This window comes from Olea europaea, chromosome 8 (assembly GCF_002742605.1).
Source record: "Olea europaea var. sylvestris chromosome 8, O_europaea_v1, whole genome shotgun sequence".
Taxonomy (NCBI): domain Eukaryota; kingdom Viridiplantae; phylum Streptophyta; class Magnoliopsida; order Lamiales; family Oleaceae; genus Olea; species Olea europaea.
In genome coordinates, this window is record NC_036244.1 from 3,611,966 (window position 1) to 3,623,423 (window position 11,458).

General features: G+C 36.0%; 1 protein-coding gene across 2 annotated transcripts; it reads left to right on the forward strand.

Annotated features, from left to right (window-relative positions):
* Positions 1-5,813: 5,813 nt before the first annotated feature.
* Positions 5,814-9,612, forward strand: LOC111398549 (DEAD-box ATP-dependent RNA helicase 47A). 2 transcript variants are annotated; one of them, XM_023025509.1, is made up of 3 exons: positions 5,814-5,960; positions 6,207-7,881; positions 9,041-9,612. In XM_023025509.1, the coding sequence occupies exon 2, from the start codon at positions 6,219-6,221 to the stop codon at positions 7,869-7,871; it is 1,653 nt and encodes a 550-aa protein (XP_022881277.1). In that variant the 5' UTR covers positions 5,814-5,960; positions 6,207-6,218; the 3' UTR covers positions 7,872-7,881; positions 9,041-9,612. The 2 variants fall into 2 exon arrangements, with proteins under 2 accessions (XP_022881277.1, XP_022881276.1); XM_023025508.1 differs by lacking the exon at positions 9,041-9,612 and having other exon boundaries at positions 6,207-8,179.
* The last annotated feature ends 1,846 nt before the right edge of the window (positions 9,613-11,458 follow it).

Consider the following 11,458-nt stretch of genomic DNA (forward strand, 5'->3'; position numbering starts at 1 on the left):
GTTATGTAAAAATTAGAGGAAAAATGAACAATGCACTAATTTCCATTAGTTTAATACTAAACAAAGTGAAAGAGGATATTTGGTATTAAATCCTTAAATGATATGAAATTGAAAATCTAAAACTGAATTTTGTGACTAATGAATCCAAACAGCATTCTGAATTCGACTGAAATTTAAAGGGCACTTCTTCAAAACAATGACAATACAAATAACATTTTTCCCTTGTTAAAATAGAAGTACATTTTTTCGTGATGGATGGTCAATGAAGTTTGTAAGAAAGTTATGGAATTCCATAATTTGTTCCTAATCAGTTTCTAATTTTATGTTGATTTGTTTTCTATTTAAATAAAAGAGTGATTCTCTCCATTTGTTCCAACTGTAGCTAAAATTAAGGAGATCTAGTGACATCTTGTAGTCAGGGATTTCCTATAAATATCCCAGTTTATTTCTTTGTAAATAAGTGAATAAAAATTAGAGTTTTCCTCTTTTAAAATCTTCATGGTATCAGAGCTTGATCTGTATCCATTGAAATGGTAAAAATCTGAATGGCAATTCCAGCCACTTCCTCTTCAATTGAAGAAACTTCCAACTAAGAAGACACCCCTTCCAACATTAATGGCGGATCTGATAGCTTTGTTATGCCCATCACTGGGCATAAGCTGAGCGAAAATAATTACCTCCAATGGAGTCACTCAATCATGCTATTCATCTGTGGGAAGGGAAAAGACAATTTCATAACTGGCGCAAGGCCTACACCTTCGATGGAAGATCCAAAATATAAGGCCTGGAAGTCAGAAAACAGCATGGTGATGTCATGGTTAATCAATTCCATGACCAAAGAAATCGGAGAGGACTTCATGTACTACAAGACCGCTAAGGAAATCTGTGATGCAGCTAAGGAAACCTACTCAGATAATGAAAACACTTCTGAATTATTTGAGATAAAAGGTATCCTAAATGATCTCCATCAAGGGGAACTTACTGTTACACAGTATTTTAATACTTTAAATAGATACTGGCAGCAACTAGACCTTTTTGATGATGCTAAACTTGACTGTTCAGAATGCAGTCTTAAGTACAAAAGATTGTTGATAAGGAAAGAATTTTTAAATTCTTATTTGGTCTTAATAAAAATCTGGATGAAGTAAGAGGAAGAGTCCTAGGAATGAAGCCAATTCCTCTAATCAAAGAAGTCTTTTCTAAGGTCAGAAGAGAGGAAAGTAGAAAGAAGATTATGATGGGAAACTAAGTCTCACCAAACCTGAGTGAGAGTTCTACTCTTGTGGCAAGCCATGCAAATAATTTACCAAATGACAACAGCCGACAAAGAAAAGGAAGAAGACCCTGGTGTGACCACTGCAGGAAGCTCGGACACACAAGGGACACTTGCTGGAAACTACACGGAAAGCCGATCAACTGGAAATCGAAAGTAGCTGTTGAAAGTTGTGGCTTCATGTCCACTGGAGGAGAAAAACCTGCACCAGATTCCAACCTTTTCAGCATTGAGAAAATTGAGTTATTGAAGAAATTGATTAGTCAACAATCCTCTTCTCTTCCCAATTCCATAGTTTCTGGTTCTGTTGCTCAAACAGGTAACTTTTCAACTGCTTTGAGCACACAAATGGAGAAAAGTAGTTCATGGATTTTTGACTCCGGTGCATCGGATCACATGACTGGTAATGCTAATCTGTTTCACAAATATGCCCCAACTTCTAAGAATTTTATGGTTCGAATTGCTGATGGATCATTATCTAAGGTTGCTGGAATAGGATCTGTTATTATTGCAGATAACTTAACTCTAAATTTAGTTCTCTTGGTTCCAAATCTGACTTGCAATCTATCGTCCATTAGCAAGCTTACCAAGGACCTGAAATGTGTTGCTAATTTTTCCTCCGATCATTGTGAATTTCAGGACTTGGAATTAAAGAGGATGATTGGCAATGCTAAGGAGTGTGCAGGGCTTTATCTCCTTAAAAGTCCTAATAATCCTAAACAAGCTCAAACTGCAAGTAGTATGTCGCTTTCTGTTTATCAAAATTTGTCTAATAAAAATAGTGCAATCATGTTGTGGCACTATAGATTAGGTCATCCCAATTTTTTGTATTTAAAAAGGTTATTTCCTACATTATTTCATAATAGTAATGCCGAGTTCTTTCAATGCGAAGTGTGTCAACTCTCCAAACATGTGAAAAATCACTATCCAATCCAAGGGTACAAAACTTCCCGACCTTTCTCAATCATTCATAGTGACATATGGGGACCGTCTAGAGTAAGAAATATCATAGGCGCTCGGTGGTTTGTGTTATTTATTGATGATCATACTAGGATAACTTGGATATACCTAATGAAAGAAAAATCAGAGATTGGCCCTATTTTTAAAAATTTTGCTAGCATGATCGAAACTCAATTCCAAACAGAAATAAAAGTGCTTAGAACCGATAATGCCAAAGACTATTTCAATTCTATACTTGGCGAGTATCTTGATAGGAATGGGATAATTCATCAAAGCTCATGTGTCGGCACACCCCCAACAAATTGGGTTAGCATAAAGGAAAAATAGACATATTCTGGAAGTGGCTAGATCTATTATGTTCACTACAAATGTCCCTAAACAATTTTAGGGAGAAGCAGCCCTCACAGCCACATACCTCATTAATAGAATGCCATCAAGAGTTCTAAACTTCCAAACACCTTGTCAAAACCTTCTCCTTCCCTATCCAAATTCACGAATTACGTCATCCATACCATTAAAAATATTTGTTTGTCAAGCATTTGTACATATTCATGAGCAACACCGAAGCAAACTTGACCCAAAAGCCATCAAATGTATTTTTCTTGGTTACTCTCCCACTAAAAAAGGCTACAAATGTTATTCACCTATCACTAGAAAATTTTATACTTCTATAGATGTCACCTTTTTTGAAAACCAATCATACTATCCAAAAATTCACATTCAGGGGGAGAACTCATCTGTACAAGAATGTAATTTTTTGTTTGATATCGACACCTCTCTATCTAAAGCTGAGCCCATTACCTCCATTCCATCAGAAATTAGACCAAACACCTCTCCATTTGAAGTTGAGCCCAATACCTCCATTCCATTAGAAGTCAGACCAAACACCTCCATCCCATCAGAAGTCGAGCCAATCGCCAACTTCATTCCTTTGGAAACAGAACAAAATTTGCCCAGTAACCATGAGTAGTGGAGATTATAAAAGAGTAACTATGATAAAAAATAATCACAATTAAGATAGCATAAATACGGTAAAACCGTGATGATGGACAATTTATTTGACAAACTTCATATACATGTCATAGTACTTTTATAATTTGAATTCATATTCATATTCGAGATAACAAAGATAATAGAATCCAAACGCTCATTATTCAATAAATCATTTCAGTTTATCGATGTGAAATTGTAACTGGTAATTTTTGTCGTTTCTGAAATCAAGTTCTCATATTTGAACAAGATTATTCCAAAAAAAAAAGAAAAAAAAAAGAAAGAAAGAAATAAATAAATTTTTTACATTACTTGCAAGTAAAAGATTAAATCCCCAATCCACCAAAGCCCAGTGTTAAAATTAAATAAGAGTATATTGAGTTTGTTCTATTACAGTTTCTAACCACTGCTCTAAAGAAGGGGAAAATGAAACAAAAAAAATTGCTCTATTTCAAAGTCAACAAAATAAAAATTGATACCCCACCAAAACATAATCATTACACATTCATTGCTTAGTATAGAAAAGGAGTTAGAGAGTCACCTTGTAAAGACTTTGAAAGTAAAATTACTAGCGAAATATCTAATCTTGAATGCGATGCAGAGGTCGGCAGATGAAAGAGACAGTAGGATAAATGGAAGTGAAATAAGTTTTGTAGAAGGAAGAATCGGGTTGTGGTTTAAGCTGTTTGGGAGAGAGTAAAGATGGCAGAGCGTTGAAGAGAAGGGCGGACAGAGGAGAAAGGCTAGAATTCAATTGGAACGAGGTGTAAATGATCCTCTTTTTACAGAACCAGTTTGTGAACACTATACAAACCATGTGTGAAACAGAGGGTGTACAAATGAAAAGTAAACCCTCATGAAGATTATGAACGGAGGCATTATTCCGTTATTATGGAAGCTCCATAATGCCTCCGTTATTATGGACCCTCAAATAACGGAGGCTCAACACTTTTGAGCCAAATGTCTTCGTAATTACGGAGGTACAATTTTTTTTTTCTTTTTTCTTTTTTCCTTCATTGGCTCTCAATACAACAATTTAATTTCATTTAATCAACTTAATTTTTTTAATAGATGTGATTCCTAAAATAAATACATAAAATATAGATCAATTTTTTTCTTTTATATATACGGAGAGTATATAAATCTTTCAAATGAGCAGAAATGTAGATAAATGATAGACATATTAATCACATTTTCAATCGTAACCTTTTGAGTGCAATCAAATAATGTTTAAAATGTGTTAGATCAAATAGTCACTAGCGTCGATAATTCAATAATTTTTTTCTCCTCACTTTTATTTTTGGGAAGAGTAAGATCAGACTTTTTCGGTAACATATTATCAATTTCTCCAACCAGTGTTAATCTATTTTGCTATTTCTACACCCAATTCTATTTTCTCTCTTATTTACATACTTATTCCATCCACATTTCAATGATTCCCAAATATCTAAAATTAAACAATACAACACCATTCCTTCATTGGAACTCTTTAATTGAAATATAATGTTCATAAGAAATTTGTACACACATTACGCAAATAGATACATTGTTCCACCAAAATATTTGTTTTATATTCACTTATATAGAAACCATCATATGCGTATATTTCATTTTTTTTTTTTATATATCTTGATACGGATCCATTGCATACCACAAAAAAAAAAAAGATGAAAACATTGACAGCAAAAATTCGAAATGAAACCAATTCACACAAAACGCAAGAAAAAAAATCAATCAAACTCCGTTAAATGAAATTGAGCTGCCATCCACAAATTTCAATAATAACAAGAATAAGAATTAAAATTCAGAACAACCAGACCTCAATCAATCCATACAAAATATACAACAAATAATTTGCGTGGTAAAATGGAGAAAACATGCAGTAGCGTCTGAAAAATGGAGAAGAAGAAAGAAAGATCCACTTAAATTGACAAGTGGGTGCATCACTGTAACTTGCAAGTTTTTTTTTTTTTTTGACGGCGTCGTTTTTGCTCTAGAGATAAAAAAAAATTGCTGTGAAATGGAAGAATCTATTGTTCTTTCTACAATAGCGAAATATTACCCTTTTTATATAGTAGTGAAATAAAATTAGGAACATACTTATCAAGTACCTATATGCATGCTACTAACCAAGATTCACTCCAATTTCTAGCCTAAGGCTAAAAAAAAAAGAAAAAAGAAAAAAAAAAAACTTATGTGAACTTTTTACATAATTTTATGAGATTAATAACAGAAAATCCCTCAAAAACTTGTTCATCTGCGATATACCTCGTATTTATTGGAAATCGTAGAAAACCCCCTTATTTGAAACATTTTGTTTGAAATACCCACTACCGTCAAGCCACCCCGAATTTGACCCGCTGTCATCTCTACATATGGGCAAGACTTGCTGCTATTAAGCCTAATTTGAGAAGTGCTACATATACATAATTGTCTACATAATGATGTCTATAATTACACGTGAAATTGGAACTTTTAATTCAAATCTCACACTTGCACATCAGCAATTGAATGATTGTCACATTATATTATGGACACCATTATGTTTAATAATTATGTATAAGTAGAATTTTCCTTTAGTTATAGTACAGAGTTTAGGGGTCTTAATGCAAATTTTATGTCTAGATAAAATCTTGGGTTGCTCTCAACGGTCTCGTTTCTCACTGCAATATCAAGTTCTCTCTCTCTCCATCTCCATATACTGCTGCCACTGCAACCACTAATCGGCTAATCGAAGGTGTTCTCTTCTTTCTAGGCCTCTCTACATATATACATCTATGTGTGGTGTAGCGTATATGTATAATGTATGTGAGTTACTGGAGCTTGTACTCCACCTGTTTGATAGAATGACCCGCTTATAAATTGCGAATTGCCCTGATATTGTCAATAAAAGTTTAATTATATTCTTCAGCTGGTCATATAATTTTGCTTTTCATATTTGATGCATCTCTTTTAATATTTATTCTGTTTGCTGCTTGTATAGTTACGTAGAGAGATGCCTGCTTTAGCGGCAAACAGGGTGCTTCTTCTTGTTGGTGATTCTTTTTGCTTGAGAAAAGTTTCCAGCTTTTCGTGGGTCGCTCCAATTCGTAGCAGTGTGAGGTTTTTTGGTCGTTTTAGTACTGAAACTGTGCCTCTCACTCTCGCTAGTCTTGGTATAAAGAGTGAATTCGAAACCGCAAGTGGGAATGAAAAAAATAAATTGAATCAAGTGGTTTCCACAATTGAAGTCCCTAGAAGAAGAGAAAAGAAGGTTAATATTAGTGGAATTAAGGGTGTAAAGAAGAAAGAGAGAGTTGATCTAGAGGCATTAGCCCCCTTTGCTGCAAAATCTTTTTCTGAGCTTGGCCTCCCGCCATTATTAGTTGAGAGGTTAGAGAGGGAAGGCTATGAAGTTCCAACAGATGTTCAAGCTGCAGCCATTCCCCCAATTTTTAAGAATCATGATGTTGTTATTCAGTCCTATACGGGGTCGGGGAAAACGTTGGCATATCTTCTTCCTATACTTTCTGAAGTGGGACCACTTAAGAAGGATGTTGAACCTAGAGACAATATGGACGTAGAAGCTGTGATTGTAGCGCCTTCACGGGAGCTTGGAATGCAGATTGTGCGGGAAGTTGAGAAGCTTCTTGGACCTGCAGATAAGAGATTGGTGCAACAACTTGTTGGAGGTGCGAACAGGTCGAGGCAGGAAGAGGCTTTAAAAAAGAACAAACCAGCCATTATCGTTGGAACACCTGGGAGGATTGCGGAAATCAGTGCTTCCGGAAAGCTTCATACACATAGCTGTCGATACTTGGTTCTAGATGAAGTGGATCAACTCCTTGCATTTAGTTTTAGGGAGGATATGCATCGAATAATACAGCATGTCGGTAGGAAATCTGGTGCAGGTCTGGCTGGTGCAAATGGTGCTAAAACCATGCAAGCTGATCGTCAGACTATCATGGTGTCTGCAACAGTGCCGTTTTCAGTGATTAGGGCAGCTAGGAGTTGGGGTTGTGATCCACTTCTTGTCCAAGGCAAAAGTGTTATCCCACTAGAATCCATTGCTCCCCGTGCACCTGTTAATCTCTTAGGAACTTCTTCTGATTCCAAATTAGGCACAAACTTACAGACTCCAGCTCCAATGAGCCTACCACCTTCTCTGAAACATTATTACTCTGTTACAAGAATACAGCACAAAGTGGATATGTTAAGAAGATGTGTACACGCTGTTGACGCCAAATGTGTGATAGCTTTCATGAACCACTCCAAACAACTAAAAGATGCTGTATTCAAGTTGGAGGCTCGTGGAATGAAAGCTGCAGAGCTACATGGAGATCTGAGTAAGCTTTCTAGGTCAACAGTCTTAAAGAAATTTAGGAATGGGGAAGTGAGGGTGTTGTTGACAAATGAACTTTCTGCTAGAGGATTGGATGTACCAGAATGTGATCTTGTAGTTAATCTGGAATTACCCACTGACTCAATTCATTATGCACATCGAGCTGGCCGAACCGGTCGTCTTGGCAGGAGAGGTACAGTGGTTACCATATGCGAGGAGCCACAAGTTTTTGTCGTTAAGAAGCTACAGAAGCAGCTCGGGGTCTGTATTGAGGCTTGTGAGTTTACAGAGGGGAAACTTGTTGTGAATGAAGAAGAGAAGACATAGAGGCCTTGAGGTAGTTACACAATTTCTAAATGTTTGAAAAATCTCATAATAGAGATTCATGATGGAACTTTTATCAGGTTTCTGTATTCCTTTTTTGTTCTCACTAGTAAATATTGTTGTATGAGTAGCATATTAAGTTTACTCCCATTTAAGTGTCTTGTCCAATATTGACTCGTCATAAAATTTGAGATTCTTTGATGAGATGGTGTACTCAAACTGTTTTAGAACACTTCTGTGAGTCACATAGCCATTGCAGATCCTATTTTCACATGCACTTCTGAGGTTAATATAACTACAAGAATTATCTATGCTGGAATCTTGAAGGAAGATGCTATAGATACTTTGATATGCCCTTGCCCTTGCCCTTGCCCTTGCAAGTTCTTGTCATAGTTTAATTATTAGTGTGTTAAGGGATTAGTTGTATTTTGGATAGATTGCAAAATAATGCACCCACAAGTTCTTTTCATAGTTTAATTTGTAGTATGTTAAGGGGTTAGGGATGTTTCGTTAGATTGCAAAATGCATGTGGAACCAGGTCACTGGAGGTAGTTCTATTTACGCTCGACAGAAATTAGGGAATGGGTTGGGGAGACAGTCGGGCCTCTCAAATGCTCGACAACACATCATAATTCATTATCATTAGGCAGTACAATTTTACATTCTGTTTTCAGCATCGGGTCTGTGGAGACTTACCATTTTTTTTCAGTAGTATTAAGGGAAAGTGGGAAAGTACGAATGAGAATATTACAGCTGATAAAGAAGGTTCTTATATAATTAGATGTCAAGCTGCGTGTTTGTTAGATGACACTGACAACTCAGTTCCCTTACTCATTATATTTTCCACATCGCATGATGCACAACTGCATGCCTGGGGAAAGGAAAAAGAAGCGGCGGAAAATTTTCCACGCAAGACAGATCTTTTACATTTGAATTTTATCTTCTTCAGCTAAAACATGGAGGTAACAAATTTCTGTTTCATCTGTCAGCCACAAGCACTGCATTAGTATTTTTTCTGACATTCTTGGAGTGAAAACACATTCTGATGCATTAGCCTTTCCTGCTTCCAGAGGAGTAAAAAAATATATAGCAGATGCTTTTCTTGGTACAGATTATGAAAGCTGTTTGAGACTCTGAAACTGATGAATTATCATCATATGATCCTCTTACAGACCTTGTAGCTTGATAGGAGCACACTAGTCAAAATAACTAGGAATAGAGCAAATGACGTGCATACAGAGGCAGTAGCTGCCGTCAACGTCCATTTGTTGGATTACTGGTACAGCAACAGAAGAAGATGAAAGGAGGAGGTAATCTGCCAACTAACAAAGTGGCGATGGAATAATCTTGATGATCTTTTACTGTGGACGAAGGGAAGAAAATGTAAAACATGATGTTGCGAATCTGTGGTGTCTGTCGATTGGAAGGTGATATAATAATTTGTTCTTGTGAATTCCCCCTTTGTTCTTTTCCTTTTTGGCGTTTTCTTAATGACTTGCATTTTTAACTTTGCCTGAATTATTCGTAGATAAAAGAAAGCATGAAGTAATAAAATGCGCACAACAAAGAGAGCACAGAATCAAACTCCAGTGACTCCTGTTTTTGATTATTTTTGTCTGTCATGAACTTGAAATATTTTGTCATTGTAATCATGGTGTCATATTGTTAAGGTTAAGAAATTTTACACACCAAAAGCATACTTACAGGAGAAGGAAGGTAATGTATTCAAGATTTCGATTTTTCATATAAAATTTTATCGGCAGCTTGAGAAAAATGGTTGTTTTTGGAAGTCCTAAACGTCTTTTAACTTTATCTAGGAACTGCTGTGAAGGAAAATTCTACTTGTACATAATTATTGTATATAATAGTGTCGATAATGTGATGTGTCAATTATTCGATTGTTGATGTGCAAGTAGTTGAACCAACAGAAAGTAGAATGATAGTCTTACATGAGAGCAAATTTGGACTCGAAAACTCGACTATATTCTCATTGAAAAAAGGTGAGCTACAAATAATTCGCAGTATGCAATATGTACTTTCGAGATTCTATCAATATAAAGTGCCAGTTAAGAAATAACGTAACATGATTTACAAAATGAAAATGACCAAGAAAAATACCCGATATCCAAAACGAAAATGATCAAGAATAACGTATTCGCCGTTTGGACATCAAGATGTCTGCCATATTTTTATTATATTCGAATAATCCAAATCTTTGAAAGACTTATTATCAATTTACTGGACCATAATTTTTCTCATTGTTATCTAACTACAATCAGAATGCTAAAACGAAACATGTTTCATGATAGAATGAAGATTAAATTCAAGTTCGAGATTTTCCCAAATACCAGGAGAGTATACAAAAATTTCACTAGGAGTTGTCACTAAAGTAACAAAATGTAGATCAAAGCATCCCGAACCCAGCATCTCCTACGTTCTTCTCCCCCAAGACATCAGCTACGCAAGTTCATAGTCTCCCTCGTGCCAGTTTGAAGAATAAAGCACAGCATCTGTACAATTCCTTTTGATGTACAACTGGAATTAGCATTTTCCTATATGCATTTGCCCCACCTGAAGGACAAAAATAGCAGGCTTTATCGATAAAAGTAGACCTTTACTGTCAAAAGTGAACAAAATACCCGAGTTTTTTTAAGTGGCCAGGATAAATACGAGCTCATATGTCTTCTCAATGATATCAAGGATGTCATGTCTCTATATTTCTGTCTACAGGAATCACTATGTGTTGTAACACAACGGTTTTGCTAGTCGTACATCGGGGTGTACCTAATAGTGTACACCTCACTCACATGGACGAAGGACCCACTCGAATAAAATATTATTTCTTTCACATGGGTCCCACACCCATGTAAATGGGGTATATATCATTCGGTATATCCCATTATGTATCACTAGACAAATTCGTAACACAATCTCAAATGAATGTTGTTGACCACAAAAATTGTGCTAACAGAATCTTCACCTCGTCCCCTCCACATGTACCTCACCTGTACATTGAGCACATCGTTTCGATCGAAAAAAGTGGTTGGCAAACGTTTGCACTCCGACGGTCAAATCAATGGCCGAATGAAATATAAAGAGAGTGCAAGAGGAGAGGGGATTTGATTATAATTAGAGAACATACCTTGAAAATGAATGAATCACATGTATGTATAAAAAAATGGAAATTGGTCTCATGAGCCAATGGGCAGGATCAAGTTCTAAGCCCAATATGCAATTGTTCAATTAAATAGTCCGAGACCAGGCTAGGCCCAATTAAATTAAATAGTCGATGCCACGTTGGCCAATGTGGGACCCCCTCCATCACACGTATGCCACGTAATTTATGGGTATAACAATAATCCCCCAAGTTTGAGTCGTATATTTATATACGGGTCAGACTTGAAATGTAAACTATCAAGTGAGCGAGATTTTACAGATTGTCTCAGAAAGTATGAGTAGCTTCAATGAGCAAGGACTTATGAACTGTCTCAAAAAATATTTGTGCGAACCTGAATAAACAAAGGCTTACGAATTGCTTAGAAAGATGCATATAATTTGTCGAAATTTCGACAGCATCTCCTCTGTAATAT